The sequence below is a fragment of the Thalia democratica genome, chromosome 1 (assembly GCF_965202585.1).
Source record: "Thalia democratica chromosome 1, ktThaDemo2.hap1.1, whole genome shotgun sequence".
Taxonomy (NCBI): Eukaryota; Metazoa; Chordata; class Thaliacea; order Salpida; family Salpidae; genus Thalia; species Thalia democratica.
In genome coordinates this window covers 68881542-68898483 of record NC_139165.1, presented here as the reverse complement: position 1 = coordinate 68898483, position 16942 = coordinate 68881542, and the positions used below count along the sequence as shown (strand labels likewise).

Sequence of the window (16942 nt, the reverse complement as noted above, 5' to 3'; positions counted from 1 at the left end):
AGAGGAAAATAGTGAAAAACTAAAAGCTAGTGTTTAAGTATTAAAATAAACTAAGTATATTCTAATTGCTAATATATATTGAATTAAGATAAAACAAAAAACAGTTGTTTTAATAGTTTAAAACTCCTTATATTATAATAAACATTTGAACAATAATAAATCAAGTTAGAAAAAAAAAATTGTGTTTAAGAAACTTTTAAATGAAAAAGTAGAAGTCATTTCAAATAGAAACCTCAAATTTGTACTCTTTTAAAACCAAAAAAATCTTATTAGAAATAAAAACTTTAATGGTTGTCAAAATATTACAATCAGATATTAGTTTTATAGTGATATAAGTTGTATACAGATTGAACTAGTGATAACAAAAACCTGTCAAATAAAGGTCTTTCAAACAAATAAATCAATCACTATGCTATAAAAACTTTTAGTGTAATGTAAAACAACGAATATCAACTACAAAATTAACCAGGTCAAAATAAAACTATTAAAATCTTTAAAACATAAACCATTTAATAAATATAGTAGACTTCCGCTTGAGTTCGCACTTTGAAAAAAATCAAAAGTGCAAAATCAAAAAATTATTACCATATTTTTTTTTACAAAATGACAAATTTCAGTATGTTATATGCAATGATGTTATGAATAAACATGAAATCCATTAAAACATAAAACAAACTTTCATAAAAAAAAGATCTATATAAGCTATTAAATATTATATATATTTTGTTTTATTAATATTTAGTTAGTAATAGACTTTACTTTAGTTAAATTTAATAAAATATAAATTTGCACTTTTTTTTGGGTAAAAAGTGCGAACTCAAGAGGAATTCTACCGTAAATAATATTTATTAGGCATTATGCAAACCTGTTGTAGAATTAATAGCTTAATAAAGTTGTTATTATAAAAAAACTACTTAAATACAATACAAACCAGGTGAAATAAGAAATACTTCAAAAGATCAAATAAAATTAAAAAACTTTCATAAAATAATTTCTGCTACTGAAGTCTAATATAATGTGGAGGATGAGGAATATGACTGCTTGCAAGTTTTTCTAATCTGATTCTTAATTAGTAAAATAGAGCCTTAAGTCACCTCCTTTATAAATATCTAGATTAGACCTTTTGCTCAAGATGTTGATAACTGAACTGAAAGCTTTCTAAACAACATAGCTAGAAGGAAAAGCTATAAACAACAATCTAAATTCCTCTAAAATGATTGAATACTTTTGCCTTAGTTTTTGTTGATTCCAAAAGCTTTCATATCGTTCTTTGGAAGAATTTACTTTAAGTTCAAGGTCAGTTTGTAAGTCTGAGAAGGTTTCCTGTAAGTCGTTTACTTCAAAAGTATTTGCCTCAAGGGATCCATACTTTTATCTATATGATAGCTTTTTTGTGTCAAATCTAAATTTTACTACTTAGTATGTTAAAATTGTTAAAAATTCCACATTTTTTTCCAGGTTTTTTTTTGCTTAAATTGTCAAATTCTAGGTTTTTCCAGGTTTCTAGGTAAATTGGCAACCCTGTATAGTTTTATTTCTTAGTCTAACTTAGTGACTTTTCAAAAAGCAACTGGAAATATCATGAGGTGATAGATAGTAATAAATAACATAGATTTTTACAAACCATTTATAACCCCAAATAACATATTTGTCAGGTGATAAAATAGTGAGAGGGATTCCAATCGTCTATGATATATGTAATTGTTAAATATGGAAATATATAAATGAAAATATAGTATTTACTTGAAAGTAGGAGTCATAAGCACTAGATTTTTTTTCTATTTTTTTCATAAATAAAATAAACTTTTTTGTTTAAGTTTTACCTCAGGGTCAAATAATTAATAGCAAGCTAAAAATAGTAAAATAGCAAGCAAAAAAGTAAAATCTTATGACAACCCAAAATTTTAAAATCGCCCCCTTTTCGCCCCCTTACTAGTTATCGCCCACCCTTTCGCCCCCTTACTAATTATCGCCCCCCAAAATACTAAAATCGCCCCCAGGGGGGCGATATCGCCCACTTTGGGAAACCCTGGACTAAAGACTAAAGAAGAAAAGTTTAAAGAATTTTTTTTAAACATAGCCTTGTTTGTCTCCGCTTTAAATAACAAGGAGAGCAAATGCTTTGACATGAATTTGAATAGCTTCAGTACACAAAACTTAAGTAATTGCTTTGCCTAACATTAAACAAAAATTTCGGTGAGCCTTATCAATAAAATGGCTTTTATGCTTGTCATCCAACATTGTTCTTGAACAGAGTTATTTCAAAGTTTATTTCTTATTAATATACAACCAACTAGCGAGTTTTTATTGTAGCTTATGACAAAAAAAACTTATGAAATCACCATCGATTCAAGACAAAAGTTGTGTGTGTTTGTTACAACATTTGCATACACAATGTTTTTTAAAGTTTTAAACTTTATTTTCATAACACAAAAGTTTTTTTGTTATTTTTTGAACAAAAAAGATCAAAGTATATAGGAGTGTTGGAAAAATTATTCAACATGCTCAATATACTTAAGCTAATTTTTTATTAACAATATTATACTAAGCAAACTTTAGGTAGCTGTTTTAATAAATATTATTACTGACTTACCATAATATAAATTATTTTTCTTTTTAGTTTTTAGAGAACCTGTGTACATTAGTTACATAAAAACACTACTACCGACTTTTTTCATATTTCACTATTTTTATTTTTCTATAGCTCTTATTATCTAAAAATTTAGATTCTATAAATGTTTTTTAGTTACTTAAAAAGTATAAAATCAATAAAAACAACTTCATAGTCAGCCTTCAAAAGTAGTCTACAAAAAATAAACTGACTTTGTTTTCTTAAAAGTGTGAAATATTTTATGTAACAACAAATTAATAACAAATAATAACAACAGCGGGAAGCATCCGGTGGCGGAGGACATCTTCCTCACCGACCACACGGTGTCGCTCGACGATCCGCGCCTCACCTCCGCCCTCTCTTCCCGCACCCGCATCCGCCGCCTCACCGGCTTCGACTCCTCGCTGATGCGCGACCGCGTCCGTGCCGTCAAAACCGACAACGACATCAGCAAGGGGCTGGCCTCCATCGAGGACATCGAGCGGCAGATGAGGCGGCACGAGCAGCGGGGAACGAGGCGGATCGACGCCGAGAAGGCCAACTTGGAGCGCAGGCTCTTGCGCATCCAGGGACGCTACTCTTCCCGATCGCACTCGCTGCCGCAAGTGGGCGTCAACGAGAAGCAGCTGAAGATGCTGGAGGTCATCAGGAGCCAGGCGAAGACGGCGTGCGGGGAGAAGAGGTCGAGTGGGGATGCTAAGATCGCGAGTTTCTTGAGCAGCTTGAAACTTGAGTTTGATTGTGAGAAAGGTTCTCTGGAAAGGCCTAACACTGCCAGTGAAGCAAAAACAAGTGATGAAAGCGAAGAATGCATTCCGAAATCTATAGCTGATGACGAGAACTCTCAAGTCTCAACAACAGAATCAGCTTGTAATGAGAAAAATTAATTTTGCTACAAGCTAGTTTAAGTAGAAGAATAATTTTTGGCTTCGATTTTTTAATTTTGTGTTAATGCCATTTTTATCTTGCACGATATACTGCCCTTTTCATGTGTTTTATGAATGAAGCAATAGTTAAAAGTTGTACTTATTTTTTAAAGCAAAAAGTATTTAAACCTTGACGTAAATAAATATGTTTTAGAAAATAGACGACACAGCTTGAAATTTAACTTGAAGTATTTATTTTGTTGATAATTTTTTTTCGCAATATCTTTAGAATAAATCAAATATTTTAAACTCTATTTACACAATTAAATGTAATTGTTTTAAAAGATCCAATAAATTAATTGACTTTCAATAAAATATAAAAATTAATAAAAGCAAGAATAGCTTATTGCTTTTAATATTAACCATTGGTATAACTTAGTTTAAAACTCGGTTTAAATAGTAATATATAGTCATAATCATAAAACTTACCAAAAATTAAATTTTTTGTAAATAAGTTGAACTGTAATCATATCTGCTCATTATTGCTTTTGAAAAAAAAATTGTCTTAAATGACAAAAACAGAAAAATAATGTTACAGAAGAAAATAAATTTATAATAGTAAAATAAATATTTATAAAATATTTTTGCATACTTTTATTTTTAATTTTTGTTTTCTAAGTATAAGAAAATAATGGATTTTTTTATGTTACAAAACTTATAATGCTTATTAAAAAAAAATCTAATAATAAAAGTAAAAGCTACTTTTTATTTTCATGACAGCTTACGAATATTTTACAGAGAAGTAGAGAAAAAAAACTTGACAATAATAAATTTCTAAGAGTTAAAATAACTTGAGTTTAAGTAAACAGTAAAGTTTTCTAAAGAGTTAAAAAATATATCTGTTTTCTAATAAGTACGTTAATTAATATAAAATATACCCTCAACAATTAAATACTTTAATAAAAATTAATAATTAGTAAGAAATTTTGAGTGAAAACGAAAATTGAATCGATTATTTAATACTATATAAATCTATTCAAGTTATGAAAAAAGTTTAATGATCACAACGATAGTGACATTAAATCACTGATAACCATTTAAAATTGGGCATGTTTTTTAATATTTGAATCAGAACTAGTGTAGTACTGAGAAGTTTAACTTTATTGGTTAACAGCCAATTAAAAAAGATTTTTAAAGCTAAAAATTGCTTAGTCACAAAATTTGATAGTTTTGAATAAAATTATAGTATTAGCAAAATTAAAATCTAATTATTATCAAAAAAAATAACTCCTTTATTCAACCTTGAAAAATATAAAAGTTATTTTTTACTCTAAAAGTATTTTCATTTTTTATATAGTCTGTTAAGCCACAAACTGTAGTACTGTTTTTTTTTCTTTAAACTTGTTATAATTATAAATTATTAATAAATAATTTTATAAATAATAATACTTATTAGCTATACTTTGATAAAGCTTATTAGAAATATCTAATAGTTTTTAGTTTTATATTAAATTAAACCTTAATTTCAGTCAAATATGACATTGTTACTTTTTAATCTGTAAACACTACAAGTTTTATTTGTCTACAATTTTATTTTTCTAAATTTAAATGCATTTCTCAAATCTCGAGTTATTCAAAAACTTTCAAGTTTTTTCATCAGATGTGTTTTTATCAAACTTCAGGTAAGTTTTTTTAACCTCGTTCAGTACTCTTATTAAGCTTAAAAGTTTTGAAGAACTAAATTCGTAATTTCTCATCGTTTCATCATAAATCTTAAAAAATAGTTGATTTAAAGTAAACGAAACAAAATAAAAATAATTAAAAACTACCAGAGAAGCTTCTTCAATACAGTCATTTATTGATTCAAAGTCATGAAGAGATTCGAAATATTGAGCTTTCTTTAAAAATATTTTAAGAATATTTTCTAGAGACTCTTTAACTATATTAGTTTTCAAAATTCCGTTTAAACAAAACATCCAGACTTCTTTTGCCTAAAGTTTATTTTAAAAATTATTAGTTTTCTTTTAAGGTATTTGTTTTAATATATACTCTTTATATATACTTTTTTCGATTGAAAAAAAATTATTACTATAAAAGATCTTAACGATAAAAATGATAGTTGCCATTTTATTTTTTTAATATTAAAATAAGTATAAAAAAGTTACATGATTATCAAAACCTACAACTTTCACATAATTTTATCTTAAGAGACGTTGTTTGCATTGACCTTTCTGAATACTTAGTTATCTAAAAATGTTTAGAAATTACATAAAATCAAAATTATATAAAAGGAAGTACTGAATACTGAAGTATAGACTTTTTACTAAATACCATTTATCTTATATTTATACTTCAGACTAGTATAATTTTAATTTAATTGTCCTTAGGCTGGTTGCTTTGACAATGAAACATTGTCAGTAAGGTAAAACTATTGGTTAATAATCATTAAAAAGAGTTGTCAGTAAAATAAATTAATTTAAATGTTTGTGTTGCATAGTTTGCAAAAGAATACTTTAATCTAATTAAAAACTCAGTTTACATGATATCAATAAGCTGTTAATACATATTTTTTAGAAAAAGTAAGAAGATTTTTAAAGCTACAGTAAAAATATTTGAAAAGACAAATAATGACTTGTGGTTTGTTGTAAAGGGTCCCTACTCCCTACCTGCAGCTTACTCGTCAGTAGTGAATATAGAGTAAAAAAAAACTTAAACAGAAATTATTGAACATAGTTAGTTTTGTATATAAAATGTTTTGAAAAAGTAGTAACTACAAATAAAGTAAAAATGTTAAAGATGTTTGTAAAATATAGTTTACCATATATACATATTCTTTAGCGACAAAATTACTTTTTCAAATTCGAAATTCTTTGTGTACAAAATTGACAGCTGTTTTCTGAGTATCATAAGCTCACAATGTTTGTCCTCTTGGACTTTTTTATTTAAAAGTTTTTCAGCCTCAATAACTTTCCCTGTGTCGTATAAGACTGCAGCCTGTAGAAGATAAATTATTTCATTTTAGTTAATACTAATAAATATATATATTAGGTTATTGATGATGTTTTTTATTTATCAAATTGTTTTAGAACTAATAAACTTAGGATTTGCATATAAAAACAGCTCTTCATATTTTAACTGAATTAAATGTAGTACAGTCTAATCGTGGAAAAAATATTAGATTTTAAAAAGTTAAGGCAATAGTATAGTTTGTACTAATTGCTCACGTATTGCGAAAAAATAGTCATGTTTTCTTCATCGATTTTCATAAGTAATTTATAAACTTTCCTAGACTCAAGTTTTGCTCCAGAAATAAACAGACTGTGCGCTATTTTCCAAGCTTGGTCGAAATATAACGTGTTATTTAGTAGAACTCTGTTTTCAAAAAAAAAATTAAAAACGATTAAAAATTTTAAATTCAAAATTTAAACATTTTACCTTTCGGTTAGTGAGCTTGCTTTTTCATACTCTTTGGAGTTTAAATGATAAAATGCAATTTTTATCAAACTTTCTTCTGATGAGCTCGTATTTAATTGTTTTATTTTTATACTTATTAAGTTTGCTTTTGTATGCATGCCTTTATAAAAAAAAGTACAGTATATAAACATTTTATTTAAACAAAACTTCAGTCAAATTTTTGTAAACTTTCTTTAAAAATACACAATTATAAAGTAACTAAAGATGTTGCTTTTAATTATGGTAGCTCTTTACAGTATACTGTTTATCAAACGACAAAAACAATAGCTAAATTTTTATTTGATAAGTGTTTGTAGGTATTTTTCTAATATGTTTATTGACACTTTTAAATAAAGTAATTTGAAATTAAACTTAGTGATAGTTATAAACCTATGGTTTTAAAAACTTTTTAAAAAGTTTTAAAAACTGTAATGGCTCATTTGAAAATCGCCATTTAAAATTTATTTTTATTATAAGCTACTTAACACCTTGTTGAAAAAGTACTTTTTCGTAACCAATTAGATAGTCTATATACTGTTCATGGCAATTAGAAAAATACTCATCAGCATTTTTGACAGAAGGAGTACAAAAGCGTTCGAATATATTTTTATAACAAGTTTTCATCGTCTTGTATTGTTTGTTTTTGTACAAATAGTTAAAAAACTCCAGAAGTATTTTATGTTTTACATACGAAACTAGTTTTACGGATTTTATAATAATTTCACCGGCTTCAGTAAACTTCTTGTTGTTTCTAGAAAAGTTTTTTTTTAATGAGACGTAATAATTGCAAAATAAAATCTTAACACTATTTCGAAAAACTAACAAATAAAATTGTGTGAGACCATAATAAGATTTTCCTTCTAACGGTTCAAGCTTTATTGCTTTTTGGTACAAGCTTTCAATTTTAATTTTTTTGTTTCTGCCTTCATTCTATGAGTAGGTATAAAATAAAACTATATATGTTTAAATATACTTTAATGTTTTTTTTAGTGTGAGCTAAGTTTCTAAGTATACTGTTTTAAAAGTAAACAGATTTTAAAATACACAAGTAAAACCTTTTTTTAGCTATGTAACAGGACTAAATAGCTTTAGAAGTACGTAGGTACTAGAAGTATTATATACAGATTCTAACATTGTCTTTATCGATTATTGTTAAAACTAATTCTTAAAAAAGCCAAATGATATAAGGAAAAATAAAGTTGTTATTAAAGTTTCGTTAACTATATCAATGACTACAAATAAACAAATAAAATATTAAGAAAATAAAAACTATTTTAGCTTTAGTAATTCCTAAAAATTATAGTCATGTATCCAAATCAAACGTAGTGTTTTAAAGAGTATGTTATGCCTTATGTTGAAAACTAAAAGCGAACAGTTTTCCAAATATTTTTAAAATCATTATATCAAAGTTTATTGTTCTTTGAAAATTATGGACAACATAAGTTGACTTAGATAACATACAAAAACTGATGATGAATGAAATTGAAGAAGCTAATTGTGTCAACTTTCTGTTTAAAAAATACATTAAATTTTACTTTAGGTATTAGCACACTAGAATGTTTAGTATTTGTACTTTCTGTATAATGAAAAAAATATTTTAAAATTTAACTCAAAATTTGTTAAAACTTAATTTTTTGAAATTTTGCTTCAAAACTTGGCTTTGCTGCTTAGTAGACTTTGATTTCTATTTCTATATGATACAAAACATAAGGTAAAGATTGTGAGTATATGTTTTTTTTTTCAAACCTTAATCATATATTAACTTTGACATTACTAGAATAGTTAAAAAAAAGTTTAGTTCCTTAAGATTCTATAAAATTTTTAACTTGAATAAGGTTTCAATTAAAAAAGTTTCAGTAAAAAGTTTTATTCTTTTTTACCAAAAAATAACGAGAACGCATAATAGATAAAATTGTTTACTTCATCTAAATCAGCAAAATCAGTTTTTAGAATTTTTTCACGTTCAGAATCTCTACAACTATATTAACTTTTGTCTTCTATTTAAAATATCTGACTTTAATTACAAATATTTTTTCTTTAGAAAAATCTTAAATTACTATTTTTTGCGTGTTAATTAATCGATAAATTGTTAATTTACAGTTACCTAGTACTAGTATATTTTATCATATCATTACACTTTATTCTTTTTTAGATTTACCTCTAAACGTTTTTTGTGAACCAGACTAGTTAAAAAAGCCTTTTCGGGCCATATAATTTGAAAAACTCTCAAATAAAACGTACAATAAAACTTAAAAAAGTGCTTTAAAGTCAAATTTGTTATGAAATTGTTAAAAAATAAATACTACTATTTATAATAAGTAATATTAAAAAAACAATATATTTTTTAACCCCAACTAAATTAGTTTTGCACTAGATGTTTTTAACCTAAAAAAGCATCACAAACAAGATATTCTTGCTTGGCGGGTCGTACATCTAGTCCTTAAACATACATTTTTCAAACACAAGTTAAAATAAAAAACATAAACTGTTTATTTATTCCCTACATTTGAAAAACATTTTAAGCTCATAATATTTAAATACATATGAAAAATAAAATATATAAAGTTTTGAATTAAATTGAGTATTAATAAAGTTTGAATAACATTAAAAGCTAACTTGACTTTGGGTTGATTGTAGCAAATATGCAAGATTGTACAATGCTCCTACTTTCGGGTAAATTGAAATACTTTTTTCGTAGTGATGTTTAGCCTCATCATATTTTTTCATCGAAAACAATGTGTTAGCGTAATTGTACTGGCACTTAGCATTATTTGGGTTCCAAGTTACACCCGATCTAATTTTCATAAAAGTAATGACAATTTATAATTTTATTAGCCTTAATCTTTCTTTGTTTTTTGTCAATAAATTTGATATTTTATACTTACTTATGAAAATCAAGTTTACTTGACCAGTCCAGGTTTCTTATAAATGTTCGTGTTCCTAAGAACGCCAAGTACAATATCAAAACTCGTTTACAAACTTGATTTCTCGGATATTTGTCTAAAACTTTACAAAGTATAAATTAGTTTTTATGGGGCACAAAGTATTAGTATAAATAAGAGTTTTATAATTTTGCTTATAACTTTACTATTTAAAATTTACTTACAGAAGCTTAACAAGTTTTCTGCTATAGAAATTAGGATTAGTTTGTTAATATGTAAAAAGTGTAACAAAAACTTGTAAGATCAAACAAAAACTACCTATGCAACACATCCCTGATATCAAAATCACAAATCCAATACTTGGAATGTAAAGAACTCTCTCAGCAATTACAAAGCCTACTTGAAACAGAATATTTGAAAATGTTAGATAGGATGAAGTCGATATAACTGCTCCAATAAAAACTGGTCGAAGCCAAATTGACTGGAATAAAGTTTATTTAATTTTTCTACTTACAACTAATTAAAAGGATATACTACCTGATTATGTATTCCGTTAATTATAAAAGCAACTAATGTTACCAAAACTAGGTAAAACATTATTGAAATTAAGTTTCTAATATCTGTAAAAGATGTGATTACTGGTACAGTACCATACGCCCAATCGTAGCATAAGAAATATGGCCAAATCAATACCCACAAATTCATCCATGGTAACGCAGCAAAAGTAAGTATTCTGTTATGAAATACTAGATAAAAATATTGATCTAGGAATAAAGAAACCTTTAATCGAAGCAAATAATTTAGATTTATTTCAAAAAAATTGTGAAAATCTAGTTTAAACAAAGAAGTTAAAGTTAAACACGTTAGCTAGTTTTAGTTAAGTTATACAGAAGTCTGGTATTTTTATTAGATTGCAATTTTTCTTTATTGAAAATCCATTAAGTTAACTATTTTATACCAGACTTTTGATTGCTTAGCAATAATACATATCTCTATTAATTAAAGTACATAAAACTTGCATAACAATTAGTAAGGTTTACTTTTTATTTTTATCCGATGCTCAGCGTCGTACAAATAAATGTTTTAATTTATCCTTGTCTAAGGATAAATTTTATTATATTTACAAAATACTATTAAGAATCAGAAAACTATAAAATAAACTATTATTTAAGAAAAGTTTAACATCAACTTAAAAAATGATAACTTTTAAGTTAACTAGATTTAAGTTAATTAAGCTAGAGTGAGATGAAATGATAAATTCAAAAACTATTTCTTGGTGCAAAGTTGTAGATCTTTATCCTAAGTATCTTTACAAACATATGTTATCTTTAGTATAGATATATTTATTTCTTAAATGCTATTAGTGCTAGTTAATTAGTAACTAACAAATTGTGTACAAAGACATACCTAGTTAGCTTATTTTTAGAAAAAGCAGCAGGGTTATCCACTTCTCGAAACGTTGGTGTCTGAAAGTTCATTACGTACAGTCTTGAAACAATCATTGCTACAGCCTGAAAAAAATTGTTAGTTTCTCAGTAATATTGTACATATTAGTATATATTTAAAAAAGTTCATAAAACTTACTAAAAGTACTTTCTTTAAAAATTTTACAGCAAACTCTTTCAAATATTTACGATCTTTTTTGGCATTTTTATTGTTTGTAACTTCAACTAGGTCAAGAAAGTCTAAAGCTATGTGAATAGGAATGACAACAATACCTTCAAAATAAAAACAAATAAACAGTTTTGTGAACTTGTTTAATACTTCTCATGATTTTCTTATAAATACCTGTTTCCTTAAAGATTACGGCACAGCCTGTTACTGATATAAATAAAATAGATCTTAAATTGAATTCGTGCTTATTTCTCTTTGTGATAGTACAACCTTTTAATGTTGTTCCATCAGAAAAATTATTCGTCTCGTTATTTTCTTCTACCATTTTCAAATGTTTCCGTTTTCTAATAAACTTATCTGTTATTTATTTGCAATAACAACAATTGTTCATTTAAATATTAAAAATTACATTAAAAACTACTTTCAAAAGAGTCTTTGTTTATTAGTTCTTTCCTATTAGTTGTCAAATTTTGGGTTAAACTTTCAAACTGATACAGAACCTTATTTTTTCTAATCACAATTGAAATCAATATGCATAATGTCGACAAAAGCTCGGCTCGTCCTACGACACCAACTACCTGCAATGCATGTTAGTTGCTGTTTGTTTTTCAACAATGTATATTTATACGGTTTATATTAAATAGTATTCTTGTTTGTAATTAAAAACATAAACACAGTTTTTAATAATTTTTATATGTTTTAGACTATAGTTTAAAAAATAGGATAAGCTTATATAACTTTATGATAAAAAAATTTAATTTTTTACAGTTTAAAACTTAACTATAAGTAAAGGTATATATCTAAAAATGTATTCACTTTGTACGGTTTCTACAATGACTAAATTTTGAAAAATTTTAATCAAAATTATTTTGCACTATAAATATTTCTTTTTAGACCCATTAACAAAATTAGTAAATGCCTAAAACTAAACGTCTTATACTTATTTTTTATTTAACAACTGTATATTAAAGATTTTTTAAAAATTACTATTGATAAAAACTAACAGCTTCAACATGCACAGGATGTAAAGCAAAAATCAGGCCAGCAATCAGCGGACCGTGTTTTCTGTATGACTCGCTTGTAAAAATACTATTCTTGCAAATGTGAACAAACAGCAATGTTACTAAGCAGTTAAGCATTACGTTTTCTAGACGGAAGAAAAAACTACTTAAACCCCATAAGTAGTTTGAAAGCCTACAAAGTTTTATAAGAATATTGAGTTGCTTATTTAAAATACAGTTTTTATCTTTTATACCTAAAGGACAGTATTGTGAGTGGTCGATATGACTTATGACTTTTTTGACTCGTTAATTTCTCTCCCCAGTAGTCATTCCTCCATAAATCTTGTAAGCTATTTTGACCCTGGTAAATTTTGTAAAGTTATAAACTTTTAAATATATATAAAATAATACTAAAAAAACTTTAAAACAAACGTTAAACTGAGTTGGAATACATCACAGCTAATTTTAAAGAACTATTTTAACTAAGTTTATATGCCAAACTTTGAACCTAACTATGTATTGCTTATTTTATTGTAGTAAAAATAAAAATATTTATTTATTATAATAAAAAACTGATGCATATACATTTTGTTCTTTGGTGTTAGCTCGGCTTTAAATCAAGAGAAACTATTTTTAATCCATATTTCCTTTGTTTTTCATACAGAACAAAAACAACATAATAAGTTAATTAAAGACTATCTTTTCTAAAAGTTAAAAAAATTAAATTTTTAATCAATAAAAGTACCTACTAAAGCATCTTTATTTTCCACAATAGCTTTTATGTCATCGTGAAGGAAAGGCCCATCTAGTGCATTTAAGTATATTGCAAACGATACAAAAAATAACAATAAATATACTCTGAGCTCCGCAAAAACTTTCTTCTTGTTATTCATTGGTGCATTTTTTATTCAGTATGCAACAACTGTTATGAATTTAAACTGTACTAGTATTAGCTTTAAATAGCCTAAAGCCATTTTTCTACTATAAAAACTGAGTTTTCCCGTTTAGTAAGCGTATTACAGAAAGTATAGTTTGCTCTTAAAAGCATTATAGGACAAATGTTTTTATGCACAGTATGTTTGTCAAACTATTGAATTTAACTTTATCAGTTACAAAACAAAAAATAAAAAATACTCCACACATAAGTTGAATAACTGACAATAGTTTTTTTTAAACATTAATATAAATTTATGCTTAAAATAAAGTGTACTAAATTTCTGAAAATATTAAACTTATATTTTAAAAGTTTTTTTTTTATTGTAAAGCTATTGAATAACAACTAGAAAATTTTATAGTAACACTTAACAAATTGTCAGTTTTTATTTATTTAGATTTTACAAATCCTTTTATTATTTATTCTTTTTATAACTAAACAAAAATATACACTAAAAAGTGTTATTACATAGCCAATAACATGGTCCTGGACAAGACGTTAAAAGGTAACCAAGTGGTGTGCGACTCGATAACCGAATTTTTTTTTTGTGCACTATTTCTTAGGACCAAAAATTTTGAGAGCTTTCATTTGTCGTTCAATAAACAATATATTATTATTTTAAGTTTTTTGTCAAATATTCATGTTAATAATAGAGATTTACTTAATTGAAAAATTATATAAAACTTTTCAAACAAGTTTGAATCAAAGTACTTAATTAAACATATATCTGAACTATCACAGTCTGATTTAGTGGAGTTTATGCAAAGCGAGAAGTTCTTGGTACAACATATTTTGTTAACTGCTTTTTGTAACAGAATTATACATGTACTGCTTATTTTGTTATACAAAGATTTATATGCAATTTTAAAATAATTATACTTTTAAGTAATTTTGCTGATTGTATAAGTAAATTTTCTGAATACTTTAATTAATTTAAAAATTAAACGATTATTTTGCACGTTTTAAGTTACAGGCTTACAGCTAGTTTTAACGCTATGTGTTTTAATTTAAGTTTGATGTATCTTTTATTTAATGTTAGATTTTTTCATAAAAACTCAGTTTATCTATTTACCTAAAACTAACCGTTATTTTGCAACTTAAAACAAGCGTTAAGCGCTTGTTTGCTTTTGTATAAATAATTTTAAAAAAGTTAATTTTTTTATATAATCTGTTTTGCAGTATAGTTAGCGTAAATTAACTAGTTTTGTTAGTAATGATTATATATTCCAGTGTTTCTTAAAACTTGTACTTACACATTGTATATAATTGTGGTATACGACTCGATAACCAAAAGGTTCCTTTGTACACCAAGTCCTTAGACCAAACTTTTGAGCGCCTTTTTTTATCGTTCAACAAACAATATATTATATTAAAGTAATTTTTTTTTACTTTTTAAATAATTAGATTTTATTCGTTTTAACTAAGTTTAAGAACAAAATACAATAACATAAATATGTTTTTCGGGGTCAGAATTTTTTTTAAGTAAAGAAAGTTCTTAATCTTAAGTAAATTAACTTAAGCTACTTAGATTTCACACAAAAAACTGTAGTATTTGACTTAAACAGAAAAAACCCTGTACTTTATTCAGCTAGATTGTTTTTTGAATAGAACAAACTATTTACCAAATGGGTTGTTCACAAGTTAGAACATTTGTGCTTTGTTACTTAACAAAAGAAGCGTTTATAAATCTATAGAAACACAATTTATTTTTCGGGCGAATAAAATTAAAAGGTAAACAACGAAGAATACAATGCTCAACCCTTAAACGAATGGGTATAAAAAGAAACGGACATATTTGATAAAGTTTTAGTCGTTAACATGAAAACAATAACAGCTATAGCTTTAGTATTTTTAGCAGTTTCGCTTTTTGATCAGGCGGAAAGTGCTCAACTTGTAAAGAAATGGCAAGAAAAGCAGTTAATCAAGGTACTTTAAACATAAACCATGTTGTTAATTTTATGTAAAACACCTTTAATTAAATGGTGATTGGATGTACATCAATCTCAACTTGAACTTGATTAGTTTTATTAACATTTTTTAGTTGTAAAAATTGTAAAGTTAAGTTAATCTGAAACAGTACTTAAACAGTAAAAATTCACAATTTTTATTTTTAAAACAACTTTATACCAGGTACTTAAAAAATGGACTGATGTTTATGCAGAAGGAAACAAAGCTAAGGCCGAAGTACAAAAACGTAGTGGTAAGTAAAAAATGTTTTAGTTTTATTTTCATAAACTTGTAGCTGTTTTAAAAAAAATCACAATTTAAATTATTAAACAAGTTTTCATGCAGCTTTACTTTTTAGTTTGTTTATAATCAGATTTTAAAACCTAAAACATCATCTTTCTATAGCTTCTTATGTTAAACGTAAATTTAGATAAAAACACGAGAACGCAAACTTTTTACCAACTTTAAGCATTTAAAACGAATCAGTTGCTGTTTTTAAAATACGTTTTAGTATAACAAACCTCACAAAGTGCAATAGTTGTCAGTACTAATTTATTTTTTGAATGCTAAACTTTAAAAAAAATATTAATTTTAACAATAAACAACAAACAGGACAAGCACAACAACAGCAGCAATCTTCGAACGTGAACAACAACAATGCAATTAACATCCACCTTCATCAGCTACAAACTCAACAACAAAATGTTTATAATTTTGTGTATTTGTTCAAACTCAATATATTTTTTCGTGCTTGAAATAAAAATAACTGAACTATAAATTCTAACCAATAATTTTTTTTAGTTCGTTTAAGGTTTATTAAAAACAGGTTACAAAAATTTTAAAACTATTATTGTAAACCTTTACCTAAATATAATCTTATACTTGATATATATACATATTAAAATATTTATTTTTACAGTATTACAACCCATATGGAAACGGATATGGCGTAAGTTTTTTTTTTATAAATCAATACTATTAATTATCATCTGTTTGACAATTAGAGGTGTCATTACATTAACATTTCTGTTTAAAAATTGCTAAAAAGGTATAAATATAGTGTAAAATTTTTTTAATATTGAGTATTCTTTTTATATACTTAAACAAACATTTTTAGTATCAACAACAACATCAAGCACAAGGTGGATATTATCCTCATCAACAAGTTATTTTTTACCGTACTGTTTTGCCTTGTTTTATTTAAAAAAACTTTTTATTTATATTTTTTTCTAAATATAGGGCTCTAAATTTTTTAATCAAGCCAGGTTCCATTGTGTTTCAAAATCTAATCACAGTACTTTTTTCAGTATCCATCATACAATAGATATCCTTCACCGTCCAACCACCGTGGAGGTTCATCTCGATCCTCTTCCAGGAAGAAGAGAAGTGCTGATCGCAAATAAAACTATGCACGAAACTATCAACAGTTTGTAAAACAAACAGACAATGATGTCTTAAACTGTTTTGTTAAGTATAAAAAAGATTTTTAGTAACTTATGTAAAAGTTACACATTTTTTGTAATAAAATTTAATAAAATTGAACAGAGTTGTCATTATTCTTTATAACTAAAACTTCTTTTGATGAGTTAATTTTTTTATGTATTTTCTAATATATAAAACTAAAGGTTCTTTAT

At 25.8% G+C, this 16942-nt stretch overlaps 2 protein-coding genes and 1 long non-coding RNA gene across 3 annotated transcripts; 2 read left to right on the top strand and 1 right to left on the bottom strand.

Annotated features, from left to right (window-relative positions):
• Nucleotides 1–1015: 1015 nt before the first annotated feature.
• On the top strand, nucleotides 1016–3498 carry LOC145838356 (uncharacterized). The gene is made up of 2 exons (XM_082945935.1): nucleotides 1016–1047; nucleotides 2889–3498. Exons 1-2 carry the CDS (start codon nucleotides 1016–1018, stop codon nucleotides 3496–3498), a joined length of 642 nt encoding a protein of 213 aa, XP_082802061.1.
• Nucleotides 3499–5120: 1622 nt separating this feature from the next.
• On the bottom strand, nucleotides 5121–13309 carry LOC145838346 (protein O-mannosyl-transferase TMTC1-like). The gene is made up of 18 exons (XM_082945923.1): nucleotides 13177–13309; nucleotides 12682–12788; nucleotides 12431–12620; nucleotides 11848–12004; nucleotides 11601–11783; nucleotides 11397–11530; nucleotides 11220–11323; nucleotides 10350–10545; nucleotides 10131–10293; nucleotides 9816–9936; nucleotides 9547–9724; nucleotides 7754–7860; nucleotides 7419–7681; nucleotides 6913–7051; nucleotides 6702–6849; nucleotides 6328–6471; nucleotides 5307–5468; nucleotides 5121–5249 (listed from the first exon to the last, which is right to left on the bottom strand). The coding sequence occupies exons 3-18, from the start codon at nucleotides 12563–12565 to the stop codon at nucleotides 5121–5123; spliced, it is 2463 nt and encodes an 820-aa protein (XP_082802049.1). The 5' UTR covers nucleotides 12566–12620; nucleotides 12682–12788; nucleotides 13177–13309.
• Nucleotides 13310–15180: 1871 nt separating this feature from the next.
• LOC145848387 (uncharacterized) lies at nucleotides 15181–16742 on the top strand. The gene is made up of 6 exons (XR_014371933.1): nucleotides 15181–15287; nucleotides 15492–15561; nucleotides 15921–16012; nucleotides 16228–16257; nucleotides 16426–16473; nucleotides 16616–16742. It is a non-coding gene; the product is annotated as an uncharacterized LOC145848387 (long non-coding RNA).
• Nucleotides 16743–16942: the final 200 nt, after the last annotated feature.

Bases quoted from the DNA above. Each gene is read 5' to 3' on its own strand.
- LOC145838356 (XM_082945935.1), top strand. From the start codon at position 1,016: ATGTGGAGGATGAGGAATATGACTGCTTGCAA. The intron at 1,048-2,888 runs GTTTTTCTAATC...TAATAACAACAG, and splicing joins AGGAATATGACTGCTTGCAA to CGGGAAGCATCCGGTGGCGG.
- LOC145838346 (XM_082945923.1), bottom strand. From the start codon at position 12,565: ATGCTTAACTGCTTAGTAACATTGCTGTTTGTTCACATTTGCAAGAAT. The intron at 11,531-11,600 runs GTATTTATAAGA...TTTATTTTGAAG, and splicing joins CGTAATCTTTAAGGAAACAG to GTATTGTTGTCATTCCTATT. The intron at 6,850-6,912 runs GTAAAATGTTTA...TTTTGAAAACAG, and splicing joins GCAAGCTCACTAACCGAAAG to AGTTCTACTAAATAACACGT.